The 15,077-nt window shown below is 43.5% G+C and overlaps 1 protein-coding gene across 3 annotated transcripts in view; it reads left to right on the top strand.

The window, feature by feature from the left end:
* Positions 1 to 167: 167 nt before the first annotated feature.
* Positions 168 to 15,077, top strand: part of ccdc142 (coiled-coil domain containing 142) — a 29,646-nt gene continuing 14,736 nt past the window's right edge. For 2 of the 3 annotated variants that reach the window (XM_042493228.1, XM_042493230.1), the window contains exons 1-10: positions 168 to 452; positions 2,856 to 2,938; positions 3,317 to 3,357; positions 4,188 to 4,233; positions 5,411 to 5,664; positions 6,982 to 7,206; positions 9,264 to 10,525; positions 10,616 to 10,917; positions 11,887 to 11,973; positions 13,030 to 13,224. In XM_042493228.1, coding sequence (XP_042349162.1) covers positions 2,875 to 2,938; positions 3,317 to 3,357; positions 4,188 to 4,233; positions 5,411 to 5,664; positions 6,982 to 7,206; positions 9,264 to 10,525; positions 10,616 to 10,917; positions 11,887 to 11,973; positions 13,030 to 13,224 — 2,476 coding nt within the window. In that variant the 5' untranslated portion in view covers positions 168 to 452; positions 2,856 to 2,874. The remainder of the gene's footprint in view (positions 453 to 2,855; positions 2,939 to 3,316; positions 3,358 to 4,187; positions 4,234 to 5,410; positions 5,665 to 6,981; positions 7,207 to 9,263; positions 10,526 to 10,615; positions 10,918 to 11,886; positions 11,974 to 13,029; positions 13,225 to 15,077) is intronic. The other variant, XM_042493229.1, reaches the window with a different exon arrangement.

The following is a 15,077-nucleotide window of genomic DNA, read 5'->3' as shown; positions in this document are numbered from 1 at the left end:
GCTGCAGGAAATCCATCAAAAGAAGAAGAAGAAGCCAGTGGCGCCATTTCCTCTGTTTTCCATAACAACGCTTTGGACGCTCTGTCCTGATTGGCTGCTGAACATCCGGTGTTTTCAGGCCTCGCTAGCAGCTGCTATTTTAAAACCATCCCTCCTCCGTGAGCGGTGGATTAACAGGTAGACCTACATCTTACAGCAGCAGTAAGTCAATAAGAAGACACCTGTCTTCCTGTGCTGATTCACTGACGGAATGTGATCGATACAAAGAGAGACAGGTAGCAGGTTGATGCTAAAGGCGCTCAGACTGCTGCTGCTGCTGAGGACAGCTCTGATGTTGTCATCATGAACAGGACCGCTTACTACATGTGAGGCTCCCAGCGGATCATTCAGTCAGTGGACAGACTGTCAGGATGGACCGGGGACAGACGTCTGGACGCCATTCCTTGTTCTGAGTAAGTGAAAGTCTTGATAGAGCTGTGAGATTGTAGAAATCAGCTGCAGAGTCCCCCTCTCTTCATATCACCTATTGTATTCCAGCCATTCTGTCCGCTTGAGGAGCATCTAACGTCCCTGAAAGCAAAGGAGAAGTGAAGTGTTTGCTGATGTCAGGGCCGTATGCAGGCTTGAAACACTGAGCTCTTAAAACCAAGCTTGCTAAGGGGGGTTCAGGGGCATGTTCCCCTGAATTTTTATTTCCCTGATCTAAATATATACATTTTGAGACATTTGGAGCACAGAAAGGTACAAGGTAGATTTATTTGTGAAATGTAGTTTTAGTTAAAAATGAAATTAAAAATGATCCCTTATCCTGCTACATGTTTTGGCGTCGAAGGAGGAGTTGAGGAGTCTCACAGTCTGGCGAAAGAAGCTGCTCTGTAGTCTGGTGGTTCTGCAGCAGATACTTCTGTATCTTTTTCCAGATAGCAGCAGGGTGAGCAGACTGTGGCTGGGGTGGCTGCTGTCTTTCAGTATCTTTTGGGCTCTGTGCAGACACCTCACTTCACAGAGGTCACTGATGCTCTGTAGATGGGAACCAGTGATGTTCTGGGCAGTTTTAATCACCCGCTGTAGAGCCTTCCTGTCCTGGGCCGAGCATGAACCATGCCAGCTCATGATGTTTCCAGTCAGTATGCTTTCTAATGCTCCTCTGTAGAACCAAGATCTTACTCTGGAATTTAGCCTTCCTACGTTTCCGTAGGAAGTAGAGCCTTTTCTGTGCTTTTTTAACCTGGGTGGTGATGTGTGATGTCTAAGATAGGTTCTCAGTTATAGTAATTCAAAGGACTATAGCTGTTCACCTGCTCCATCTCAGCTCCACTGATGTAGACAGGGGTGTGTGTCTTTGCCTGCTTCTTTCTAAAATCAACAATCAGCTCCTTGGTTTTACTGACGTTGAGCAGTAGGTTGTTCTCTGTGCACCACTCTGCAAGATTGTTGATTTGGGTGTAAAGTGTGAACAGAAGGGCGCTGAGCACACAGCCCTGGGGGGCTCCGTTACTGAGCACTAATGTAGAGGAGGTTAGACTGCCAATCCTAACTCTCTGCATGTAAGGAAGTCCAGTATCCAGTTGCAGAGCGTACTGAAGCCCAGAGTTAAGTTTTCCAAACAGCTTCATGGGAGAGATTGTGTTGAAGGCTGAGCTGAAGTCAACGATCATCCTGATGTATTCAAAATAAAATTCCTACATTTCTACACCAGCTGCAGTGGTCTAGATGAGTTAGATTAAGGGTGTGGAGAACAGCATAATAATTGGGTTGACCCTCTATGAGAAAATTAAAGAATAATCATAATTATTAGGGGTGAACTTTCCCATCAGCCCCCCAGCTAAAGCGCCCAAACATTTATTGATATACCATGATGGTTAGATATAAAAAATACTGAACACTCTTACTAGTTTAACTCATTGTCCCCCCAAATAACTTACAAAAGCCCCCCAAAGCTCCCTTTTAAGAAGGCAGCTGTATACTTCAGTGGTAGGTTGGGCCATGGGTGACATCCCTGAATCATGTTGTTTGTTGTTTGACACATGACAGTCACACATGAGATCAGTGTGTAAGGAAACTCCTGACAGCTTTAGAAATTAGGGGAATGTTCACAGAATTTACAAGTGCTGTAATGTAATTAAGTACCTTTACTCAAGTACTGACATTTCAAAATTCAGGCAGTTTTTCTCTACTTGAGTCTTTTCTTTTCATCCGACTTCATACTTTTACTCCATTACATTTCAGAGGGAAATATTATACCTCTTCCTGCACTACAGCTGGGCATGAGGTCTCCTCTAAGTTTAAAAATTCATTTGTCAATAAACAGACTTTTACATTACGGCTTTGCAAGCTGAAGTGAGAGAGGCTGATTAAAATGTGCATCAGGCACACACCAATCTGTATGAGACAGAACATAAGGCTCCGCCCCCGATGTCATTCACACACACTAAACATTCCAACAGGAACTATGAAAGGACCAGCTTAGACACATACATTAGAGTGTCTGTGGTTCAACCTTAAAACAGTCTATGGATGCGTTTGGAAATACTGGAGAGCACTTTTGTAAATTCAAAGTGCTGCTGGACTGCACTCTGAGGTATTAAGAAATCCAGATGGTGTCACCTTAGAAATGGTCAAAAATTCGAACCCAAATCTTTCTGTTGACTTCATATTGGTGAGGCTGTATTGAGGGTGTTTTGTGTGCACATCACGGGACAGGACACGCTGCGTGCATACGCAGTGTATGTGTGTTGGCAGCGTATGTTGTTGCCATGCTGCTGAATGTCCAGGTGTGACTCTCTGCTGTCCTGAGACAGACACTAATATCACAGACAACACCTCAGTGGAACACTAATAATGTCTGTTCACAGATCAGCTGAGCTGCCTGGGATGGATCATAACAACCCAGAGATACTGAGAGATCCTGGTGGACAGCCTGCTCTGACAACAGGTGGTATGTACACACACACACACACACACACACACACACAGATACAGTATATTTCGGTCAGGGGGTGTAAGGTTGTAACAGTTACTCTGACTTCTACAAACTCTTACTTATTGCACTTCATTGCACTCATGGCTCTCGAGGAAGCATTGACAGTAACACAAGAACCAGTCTCACTTTCTTCTGGAAAGTTCCTGATCCCCACATTGTCACTGTGCACTGGAAAATGGTCATTTACAGCAACAACAGGCAACAGCACAAAGGACCACATATTGCGTTTCCCATGTTCATGCAGTGGTGATGCTGTCTCTACGATGCAGGCTCTGTTTAGCTCTAAATGTTGTCTGTTGATTGTTGGATTTTTTTTTTGTCTCTCTCTTTCAGACCGAGAGAATTCCGAGTCGATCTGTCCAGAAAAGGAGCAGGTAAGTAATTTTTTGTCCAAAAAAGTACACATTTCTAATTTAATCTTCATCACCTGTCAGCTGGATGCCGTGTCTGTCTGATAATGATGATTATAGAAACAGAGGATGTGTAAAAACCCTGTGGTCCTGCGGAGCATCTGCGGTCACTGATGTGCGTCAGTGGGTGTGGACAGAAGTGCTCTTTTGCACTGTGATGTCTCAGAATCCTTGGGGACACTTCTACATCGCTGCAGCAGGGTGACGAGGTCAACCAGTGGAGGCCATCAAAGACAAGATTAACTCTCTGACACCTGAGCAAATAGGCTTAATAACTGTCAAAAACACAGGAAGAAGTTACGAGTTACCAGAAAATTACCTGAAATTTAGCACAAAAAAAGTAAAAAAGGCGTAAAGAAGCAAAAAAAAAACCAAAAACATGCACACATATATATAAACTCATTTTCAGGTCATTATCTCGTCACTTCCTTGCAATTTGTGGGGCATCTCAATTTGCTGATGGTTTCAAAGGTTTGAAAGCATAGTGGAAGGTTTCTGAACACAGCAAAGGAAAGCTGATGGTTTCAAAGGGTTTAGTCCAAAGAGAGAGACTTCCGGAGTTGAGGATCTTAAATCACATCAGCTGTGAAGCACCTGCTGCGCTGACAGGAGGAGTGAATGAAAACTTTATGTTCTGTCAGTATCTGTGTGTTACTGTGTGTGTTTGTACATGTCTGTGTTGTCCTGGCTGTGAGATCAATCCTCCCTCGGGGACAAAAACATTTCAATCTAATCTGATGAAATAAACTATTGCTCAGTAATATTTTGGGGAATGTGCCCTTTGTGTCTTTCAGAGGAGATGTAATTCCAGCACGCTGACGGAGGAGCAGACCACTAACGGTAAATGTGGCAGCATCCTGTCCAACATGCAGCACGTCCAAAAACACACACTCTGTACAGCCAACAGGACTGAGCACATAAGCTCTGCCCCAAATCCACCACACACCACAGGATGGACTGCAGGATGCACTACATGCCAGTTGTCATAGGATACTCTTTCAGCAATTAGTGCACAAAAACACAACATATTAACCCTTTATACTACCAAAAAATCTGCACATTCTGTCATCCAGCATACTGTAACTTTGGGATGTCACTGCAGACTAAACATCACTATTAGATGTCTCAGATGTCTCTCAAATTAACTAATTCTTCCACCATTCCATTATGTTCGGACACCCCCACTGTGTACACATGCACTTCTGTAACCTGCTGCTGTGAGAAACAGCATTTCACTTGGTACCAAAAATATTCAGTTTAATAGCCGCACACATTTAAAATGCTGAAAACGCTCACTGACTGCCCCCTCACTATGAGACATAAGTATCTGAATTTTAACAGCCATCAGTCAGTGCTATTAAAAAATTCAAAAACCACTGAATTCATAGAATTGAAATAATTTACTTTGAAAACCCCGTATGTAAATTTATTTGTTTTGCATCTACCTCTTTGAAATTGAAATACAAAATTTCTTGATTTGAAATTTCAAAGGCTAGATTAAATATTTTATTTTCAGTGTTCACAAATTCAGATCCAAAAATTCAAGTCAAAAACTTTTAATAGCAACATCCGGGCTATCAAGCCTTGACTGATTTTGTTATTTATTTATTTATTTATTTATTTTTTAATCTACATTTGGATCTGAATTTGACCAATCGAAATTGAACTACTTGGTTTTTGTTCTTTTGTTTTTTAAATTCAAATTCAGCTTTTGAAATTGCAAATCAAATGTAATGTTTTAATTTCAAAGTGGTGAAAACTGATAAATTCAGATACATGGTTTTCAAAGTAAAGTATTTTAATGCTTTGAATTTAGTGGTGTTTACATTTTGATATTCTGTATTCTGTGGCTGTTTAAATTTTTATGTCTCTTATTTGCTTCCATAAAAACCATCCATTTAACCTGTGAGCCATATTTTAAAACTGGACCGAATAACTGAGCCGGTCTTCCTTTGACTTGTAAATATTCCTTGTTTGTGAGTTTGTAAAAATCTCTGCTCCTGTTCTGCCTCTTCAGGTTCCTGGTCTCAGAGGTCCATCTCCCGCTCCTTACAGAGAGCTGAGACTTTACTCAGAAGCACCTTTAACCCCAGTCTCAGGTGGCTGTTCCAGGGCCGCAGTCAAGATGAGGAGGAGGTGGAGGGAAATTTTGTAGTCGCTCACAATTTGGTGTCCCGCTCCTCTGCACGTCTCCTGCGTCTGCAGCAGGCTCTTCTGACTGTGGCTCCACAGTGGCAGCCGGTCAGCAGGACGCCGATGGGATCTCCTCAGGTGAGCTGCAGGGATCACAGGGAAAAAAATGACACCAGTGCAAGAAATATATGACATACATGAATAAGCCTAAAGAACTTACTGTATAGTGATTATTGTAGCACAAACGCCTTATATTATATTTAAGGTGTGGTAGAGCACCTATCAGAAACAGTTGGCAGACTTTCCTGCACATTTATTTATGGCGGCCTGCCACAGTCAAAACATTTACTGCCATAAAATAGATTTTTTTTTCATTCTGCTGGGCTGAAAAGTTTTCATTCACTTACAAACAGCTACTCCTCTCATCCATCGATGTGATCTGATCCGCTGAAAACAGATTAACAGATCAATTATATACCCTCGAATGACAAACTGCTGCTGAGGAACAGAAGGAACTCATGGAGAGCTCCGCCTGCACTGCGGTCTCTGACAAACACTTTAGAGAGGACTTGGAACGATAAAAAGGAGCACACAGGCCTTTAAAGATGCCACATAAACACTGTGATAGAAACCCACAGAATGTTAAGCAAAGTAATATTCTCACATTTATTTTCCTTATTAAATTGGAGCAAAAAAACAAAAGTGTGGCATTTAAATTTTTGTTCAGTGTACAAACAACTCAGAGAATTTGTCCTCCTTAGCTAAATGATGCTTGCAGCACTGACACAGTGCTCTGCAGATATTCAGACCTAATTATCTATAATATATGCAGTGGTGTTATGTAGTGAATTAATAATTCTTTGTTACAGTACTTTATTATTTTTTGGGAGCATCTGTACTTAACTTGAGTTTTTATATTTCTCTCAACTTTCCCTTTTACTCCAAATTATATCCTAAATACTATGCATATACTTTTACTCTGCTATATTTCCCCTCAGCATTTTACTCACTACAAAATAGAGAAGGAGGGAGGTGAGAAGTGACAGGTGACTGAAGGAAAAACTGGATTTTGTTCTTTAAATCCTTTAAGTTGTGATACAGACCTTTTTTCTTCAACTTTGCTCCATCAAGTGTTCTACATATAAAGAAGATAAAAAAACTTCATAACTCTAGGAAATCTGAGGGTTGCTTTTCTTTTACTAGCATTCAGTTGTACTTTTACTTTCATTACTAATTACATATAATACCATGGAATTACTTTTCATACTTTAGTACAATAAATATCTGATAATTTAAGACTTTTACTCCAGTAATATTCTAATAGGCAACTTTAACTTCTGTCACAGTCTTTTTCTGGTAAGAAATCTGTACTTCTACTCAAGTTAGAATTTTGAGTACTTCATCCACCACTGATAATTTGCATATCCTCCTCCTCTCTCCTCCTCCCTCCATCAGGTGTGTGTGAAAGGCCTACCTGCAGAGGGGGGTGTTCTCCTCCTGCCCTCCTCCTCCCTCCTGCAGGGCCACTACACGGCTCTGTGGAGGCTGCTGGAGCAGCGCTCCCTGCTGCTCTTCATACATGAATACACCAGGAGGGCCCGCCTGTCTGCAGCATTCATATCCAGAGTGAGCCTCCTGCTGGAGGAGCAGCGCAAGAAACCCCAGCTGACGCTCCACCAGGTCGGGAGAAACTGCATGATTTCTCAAACTGTTTACAGCGTTTTTGTGTGCAAGCTTTGTAATTTTTGTCGAACATTGATCAGATTATTCTGTGTAACTCTATTGTGCTCCATTGTGGTGTTTTGGTGCTCAGCACATGCACAGGAGGGAGGTTCACTCAGTGCTGGGTGTTTTGCTGCAAAATGGGCCTCAATGTGCTGTCAGACCAAATTCTTCGGGTGAAACTTACTTGTGTGGTGTTTAAACAACCAGTACCTCCTGGAGGAAAGGTCACACTCTTTCTGGAATACACATCATGAATGTCTGTACAAAATGTCAAACTGTCCAGTAGGTGAGATATTTCAGTGTGGCGGTGGAGCAACAGACAGACGATAAGTCAACATCTCCAGCTGACATCAGCTGTACACACAGCTCTGAAGCTTTGGACATGTTTTATGATCAGATCGTTTTTGATTAAGACTCCTGGGGAGTCTCCCTCAGAAAGAGCCATCAGATCTCAGTGTGGACACGAGAGATACATAGAGAGACATGCTAACACCAGGTGTAATGGAATCAGGTGAAATCATGTCTAGATATGTTCTGGTTATGAGGAGTATTTGAATGTAATGTGTAAAGGGGGTGTTAGAATATGATTGATGTTGGACTGCACTCTTGTTTTGCTCTCTGTGTTTAGATGCAAATAACATTTGAGACTTTGGCCTCCTGTCCTCAGTGGAGAAGGTATGTTTATGCCTCTGCCAGCAACAGCTGAGGCCAGAGGCATTTTATTTTTGGGTAGTGAATCCATCCCATTCTTGTGAACATGACATATCAGGAGTGTTTTGGGATAATTTCTTTAAATTTTGAGCAAATGTCCACTTGAGCTGAAGAAGGAACTGGTGAGATATTTGTGGTCAAAGGTCAATGTGACCTTGTTTGTCTCATTCTTGGAAGTGCTTTATCTCAAAAACAACTGGACAAAATTTCTTTATCTCCCCAAATAATTGTTAATTGTGAGGGATTATCTAAATAATCTTAATGTTATCGGCTGTGTTGGAGCCTCTCCGAACTTGATGTTGACTCGATGGAATACTGAGCGGAAACTCACAATAGCCAATGAGAGCAAGGAGACCGGGAAGCATCATCAAACAGATTCTGCGTACATCTACAGCTCAAAAACACGGCGGGCAACAACAGGACTTCTGTCTCCCGAGTCAGCCCCTCACCTCCAACTCACGCTGCAAAATGTATAATCCACGCTCACTCCGTCTTCTCAGCCATAACTTTTTTCTGTTTTGTTTTTTTGCTGCAAAACAAAAAGCGTGGAAGTGCAGCCAGCTGACGACAGCGATCCTCCTCCGTATTTGTTTTTCCTCTGAAGTCACGTTTGATCACGCAAGATTCCGTGAGACCAAGTCTGTGGGATCGCCACTGTGAAATCTTTACTATAAACCGAAAACGTGTGGTCTCACGATCTGGCTGAGTTGTCTAGTGTATGCCTTCTGACGATCATAACGTTAAAATCGTTTGAATCTGTCATTATGTCTGTGGTCTCCCACAATGAAACAGTCGGTTAAGATTTGAAAATCCTCAAGTCCGTTTCCAGCCTTTAGTTAGTCGGTCACAGGTAGAGTTTCTCAGTTTGCGTCTGAACGCCTGGTCATCAGAGGCTGTGCTAGCTCAGACCTCCGGGTTCACTGCTAAATATTTTGTGTTGAGGTGATATTTCAGGCTTAAATTACTCCGATGGTACGAAAATTCATGTTAGAAAGCCACTGTGGCCTTCAATGACCCACTGGGTCTAAAGACACCACGAAACACAATTAATCAGCGTTCATTTTTGAATGCTTTATTTTTTCTGTGATTAATTTAATGGAAATGAATGCGTTATTTTGACAGCGTTAACATAAAGTAAGTATAAATTAAGATTTATAGCTTATATTAACTTTCCCTTATTAAGTCGGTTTCCAAGATTATTTTAAGACCAACTTGTCAGCTTTGACAGTGCACTCAGAAACATGTCAGATGTTACATTTGGTGCTCATTCACAAACACATGCATTCTCCTCTCCTTTCCAGACCCGCTCCAGCTGCTCCTCAGTCTCTGTTGGTCTCAGCTCACTGAGTCAGGAGCTCCGGGTCCATCTAAACCACTGGTCCTGTCTGTTCTCCAAAGTCCAGTCTGATCCCTATCTGAGACCTGCTCTGGTCCGGCACACCAGGCTGCTGCTGGAAGTCAAACAGACTCTGGACCTTGTGGGTCTGCAGGCGCTGATAGTGATGGAGCGTTACGTGTGTGTCCTCCTGTCTGCTGTAGCTCACACTGAGTTAGACTCTGTACCAAGAGACGTCCTGGAGGATATTTTAGCAGGTACGGAGCTGTATAACCAGGCGGTGGGGGAGCAGAGAGCGCAGCACAGTGTCACACAGCTGAGGACAGTACTGTTACAGCAGACTCATTACTCCACTCAGGATTCTGTTCTTCCAAACGGCAAAGACCAGCACCCTGCTGCTCTCTCAGTCAAAGAGCTGATGATGATTGTAGCAGCTCATCACGCAGACAGGGCAGCCAATCAGCTGCACTGCTGGGCCTCTGAGTGCATCTGTCACCACACATGTTCGGATGACTCTGTCAGTCAGGAGGCCTGGCTCAGATCTGAGTGGACGTGGGAGCAGCTGCAGCATCAGCCCTCCCTGCAGTCATCATCTCGTCACATCTGCCATAAAACTCCTCCTGCTGATGCCGCTGACCTTCTTTTTGACAGTACTATCTTTAAAAACCACCATTCTGTATTAGCCAAGCCCACCTTCACCTTTCACAGACCAGGGGGCTCAGACAGAGACCAGACCAGCCAGTGCCAAACACACACATCCCACTCTGGTCTAGCCCAGACCAGTGTGGGAGCTTTAGACTCAGTCCAACCAAATCTGGAACAACAGACCAGTTTAGAGAAAGTGCTGCAGATCAGTTCACCCCCTTCATCCTCCTCTCAGCACCTCTCAGCCCAGCTCCTGTCTGGGCTCTGCCAACAGGACCAGTCCTCAGTGGAGCCCCTGTTCCAGGTGCTGGTTTCCTCCACTGACCTGCTGGCTCCACTGGTTTCACACACACCCACACCAGAGGCTGCGACTGACCAGCTGCTCCCCAGCACAGGGACAGATGTGATGTCACTGAGTGGGAAGACAGAGCTGATGGTTTTAGGTGCTCCGGTCACGACTGCAGCTGATTCAGTGGAGTGGACCAGTGTGAGCGCAGAGCTGAACAAGGAGCAGACTGTGGACGGAGCTCAGCAGGACTGGGCTGAACTGGAGTTAACGAGCAGGGAGGAAGCTGCTATGAGGTTAATGGCAACACCAAGCACTCACTGAACACTGTGCTGACTGTTGTTCAGTCCGTGTGTGATAACTGCTAAGTGTTTGTGTGTCTCCAGCTCAGGTTTTGGAAGGGATGGAAACCCAGAGGAAGGGGTGAGTAGCGGTGCCGAGGGGACAGCGGTGGAACCAGACTGTCTTCGGTGGCCTCACTCGGTGCAGTGGTTGGACCTGGGTCAGTCGCTGGTGTTTGCTGAGCTGTTGGGACAGTACCGCACCCTGCTGTGGACGCTGTGCAGCAGAGCCCTGTGGCTGCAGCTGCATGTGCCGCAGACAGGAAACTGTGCAGGAAGCATCAACCTCCAGGACACACACAGGGGGTTCCAAATCCTGCACCGGATCAGCCAGGCCTCAAAGACAGGTAAGAAGATCATGTCCGCTCACATTAACAGTGTGGGGGTGTACGAACAGCACGTCTTTCAACACAGTTGTGTATCAATGCAAGTTATTAATTATTTATTCATACATCAGTCTTTTATTAATCATTTGCTCAATTTCTTCCTTAACATAATGTACATTGTTGGTTTTATAAGCTGGTCAAAGTATTGGACACACTGTAGTCTGGGTGTTGTCCTGGACAGCACATCATCATTCGAAGCACACATCAATAATGTCACTCGGCATATTTACACCTACTCAATATCAACCGTCTCCGCCCGTCTCTCACCTTACAGCACCACCATCCTCGTCAACGCTCTCGTCAGTAATAACTCTCTCCTCCCTGGTCTTCTGCTCAAGCTCCTTCATGAACTTGAGTTCGTTCAGAACTCTGCTGCCCGCATCATCACCAGAACTCCAACACCTCACCTCGAACACATCACCCCCGTCCTTCAACCACTTCACTAGCTCCCTGTCAAACGCCGCATTGATGATAAGATTCTCCTCCTCACTGTCATGGCTCTCCATAACCTCGCTCCTCTGTACCTCTCTGCCCTCCTTCATCCCTCCTTCATCCCTACACATTCCCGTACTCTTCGGTCTTCCTCCTCCACACTCCTCACCACACCTCCTGCCTGTTTATCCACTGTGGGGTCCAGAGCTTTTAGCCCCGCAGCCCCTTCTCTCTGGAACTCTCTCCCACAACCATCGACACATGACACCATCTTCAAATCCTGCCTCAACGCACACCTTTTCAGACCTGCCTATGCTGTGTGACCGTTGTTGTTAACCTTTTACGTATTTTTTAGCTTTTTACTGTATATTGTTTTTCTTATGTACTGATATTTTGCTTTTGTATTACTGCTCTATCTGGATCTATCTATCTCTATGGACTGCATGTGGTATCTGCATTGCATCAGATCTTCAGGCTCATAATGAGTTGTTGTTTTAGATCTGGTTCCCAAAGAGTGCAGAGCCACGCTGGAGGACTTCAGTCTGTATCTGACAGCCATTACAGCACATGCTCGGTGGGACTATGGTTAGTGCACACACACAGAGACCAATCGTTATTGGAGACAGGGCTGTTGTAGAAAGAGAAATAATCTCATTGGCTGAGTTTGACAGTAACAAGATAAGCTAGCTCTCATTTGGACAGGCATTACACATAGCTCATTCCCACCGCAATAAGCGGTTGCACGCAGGTTTTTTAAACACGAGTAAACCTGCTAAATATCTGTATTCCCACTGCCACTGAATTTACCACTGTAGGGCGAGTCAGACTTTCTGTCAGCGGGCGTGTGTGTGTGTGTGTGTGTGTGTGTGTGTGTGTGTGTGTGTGTGCGTGTGCGTGTGCGCGTGCGTGCGTGCGTGCGTGCGTGTGTGCGCGTGCATTGTCACAGACAGCAACAGGATCAGAGGTCTTTGAAAACTTTTCAGTGGTTTCTTCTCGTTATTTGTCTCTTACTTAATGAGTCTGTCTTTCAAACTCTGTGCAGATGTATTTGGATCAGTGTTTTAGGAGGAGGAGACAGAGGGTAATTAGCGATTGTACAATTCCCATTGCATTGAAAAGCCAGATGTTAACAGGTTTTAGTGGGTTTTTTGTGATGTAGGAATAAGGCTATTTTTAATGTCATCAAAAGTGTTATTTGTATAATTGGATCTGACAGGCTCAGATTGGTTATGGAAAGATAGACCTTTTTTAAAAAAAATGCTGTCAGTGACAAAACCAAACACTTTTAGGGATGTTCATTGGTGCAAAATGCCTGGGTGGTTTCATTGCAGCCTGTTTTGTAGGTGCAGGTCACTCAATACTGACCAATCCTGAAAATTGCTGTTCCCATTAGTCAGTTAGACAGAAAAACATGGGGGTCCAGGTTGAAAAATGCAAAGTTACCCTTTAAATCACAGACATTAAACCTTGAAATGGGCGTCAGAACGTTGAACTGCAGGTTTTCCGTTAAAGTGTCATGTAAACCCTATAAACGTACGCCTATTTCACTAAAGCACTATATTAACTGAATCTTAATGTGGCATTAATGTGTCATGCTGTCTCTCACACAGTCTGTCTGTCTCTGATCCTGTCTGTCTTCAGTGGTTTGCAGAAGTTTAGGTTCAGCTCTGAGAGATAAGTGTCTCACAGGTGGGACTCAGGCCAGCAACTCTGTGAAGCTGTCATCTATGCAGGATGGAGGTGTGATGATGTCAGTGACCATGGAGCACCTTCTCCAGCTGCCCCCCCCTCTCCTGTCCTCTCTGAGCTGCACTCAGCTTAACAGCAGGGCTGCAGGTACAAAGACACACACACAAGGTTCCCCACACAGTGATACAGTCACAACAAGGCCCCGGGAAGAGCACCTGGCATTGGTGCAAATTCTACATAGTGGCCAAAGTGATGCTCACTGGCCCAGAAGGACTTTTCCCCACTGACATACATTGGGAAAGAGACATCTGTAAATCAGTAAATAGCATTTTGCAAGCGGGAACGTCTTCTATGACTTTCTAAATGTGAACCATCTGGTTTGATAACATTTGTAAAGTCTAAAAGAGCTGCACGATTACATTTTTTAGACCGCCATTCAAGCTAGTGAGGTGATAATCCTGAATTTGGTCGCTCCGCCGGTGGAAGTTACCCGCTCGGGCACATTTGGCTGAGCTGGGCTGCCGTTAATCTCTACTACGCGTGCTCTATGGGCCAGTAGATCCGGGTATTTTACATTATTCTACACGTGGAAAAAGAGCTTTTTCTGCTTCATGGGCCATTGAGCAGCTCTCATAGGAATGAACGAGGCCCTGCTGACATGACTGTATCCAGACTCCAATAATACATCCATCAGTCACACCACCAGAAAACCTTTGCACAATGTCATGTGCTTTATCAGAGTGTACCAGCAGTCACTCTGTCACTTAAACAGCACTTAATTTGCTGTGATAAGCCAGTATTGATGCATGAAGCTACTGTTGATACTTCAGTCATGTTCACACTGTAGCTGAAAACAAGGCTCTACACTGCACACAGGATTGTTGGTGACTGCATTAGTGACAAATATTTAGCGCCTACAGACACGTCAGGCCTTTGCACATCAAGTCTGTGTTTTTCGTATGTGTTTATATGCCTCAGTGCCAGCTATGACCAGCGGCATCATTGTGGGTTGTATGTTCACCTGTCCATAACATCCAATTCCAGTGAACACAATTTTTCAAGAACTCTTTGAGGGAATTTCTTCAAATTTGTCACAAACGTCCACTTGGTCTCAAGGATGGACTGATTAGATTTTTGTGATCAAGGGTGAAGGTCACTGTGACCTTGTGTGTCTTGTGAACACAAAATCTCAAGAACACCCGAAGGGAATTTCTTCATGTTTGGCACAAACATCAATGTGGGCTTGAAGGCAAACTTTGCTGATTTTCAACCGACTTTGCATCATAACAGTTTGGGTAGTATGTGTTAATAAAATCCAACCATAATCAAAGGCAAACCACAGTAAATATAGTCACTCTATTTTTCCTCGGTTACCTGGAGATTTGGAATGCTATTGGGCCGAGGAAAACTGCAATAAGTGTGTTACAGCGAATGGTGAGCGTGTGATTGAGGACGATTTCAACTACAAAATAATTAATAATGTGACATTGACCATGGCAAGATCAATGATGAAGATGGTGATGATGATGTCAAGTAATTTTAATTTAGATCAAACCAAATGAACTGAATATTTCGTCAGAATAATACATCATTGAATAAGATGTGATATTCAAATTGTGGTCACTGCACACTGCTTTGCATTACCTCTATATCTGTGTTAGATAATTCAGAGGCAGAGTGCACTAGTAACAGTTTTTTATGCCTTTTATTTATTTTACCTTTTTAATATATGTTTTTTTTTAATTTCCTTTATTTGGGGTTTCATTGCCTTTATTACTTCTGTTACTGTTTTTTGTCTATTTCTTTATATTATTTTATAGTGACATTATGCGTGCTGCATCTTGCATTATTTGTCCTCTGCTTTTAATTTGAACTTAACTTTACCCTAGTTTTACTTTGCTCGTGTTCAATAGGACTGTTTGGTTTCTCGTTGCTGTATCCCTTTACTGCTTTGCTTTGTTTGTCAAAGCATTTTGTAAATTCAGTTTTTAAAGATGCTA

Source organism: Plectropomus leopardus, chromosome 9 (assembly GCF_008729295.1).
Source record: "Plectropomus leopardus isolate mb chromosome 9, YSFRI_Pleo_2.0, whole genome shotgun sequence".
Lineage (NCBI taxonomy): Eukaryota > Metazoa > Chordata > Actinopteri > Perciformes > Serranidae > Plectropomus > Plectropomus leopardus.
This window is presented reverse-complemented; position numbering and strand designations above follow the sequence as displayed.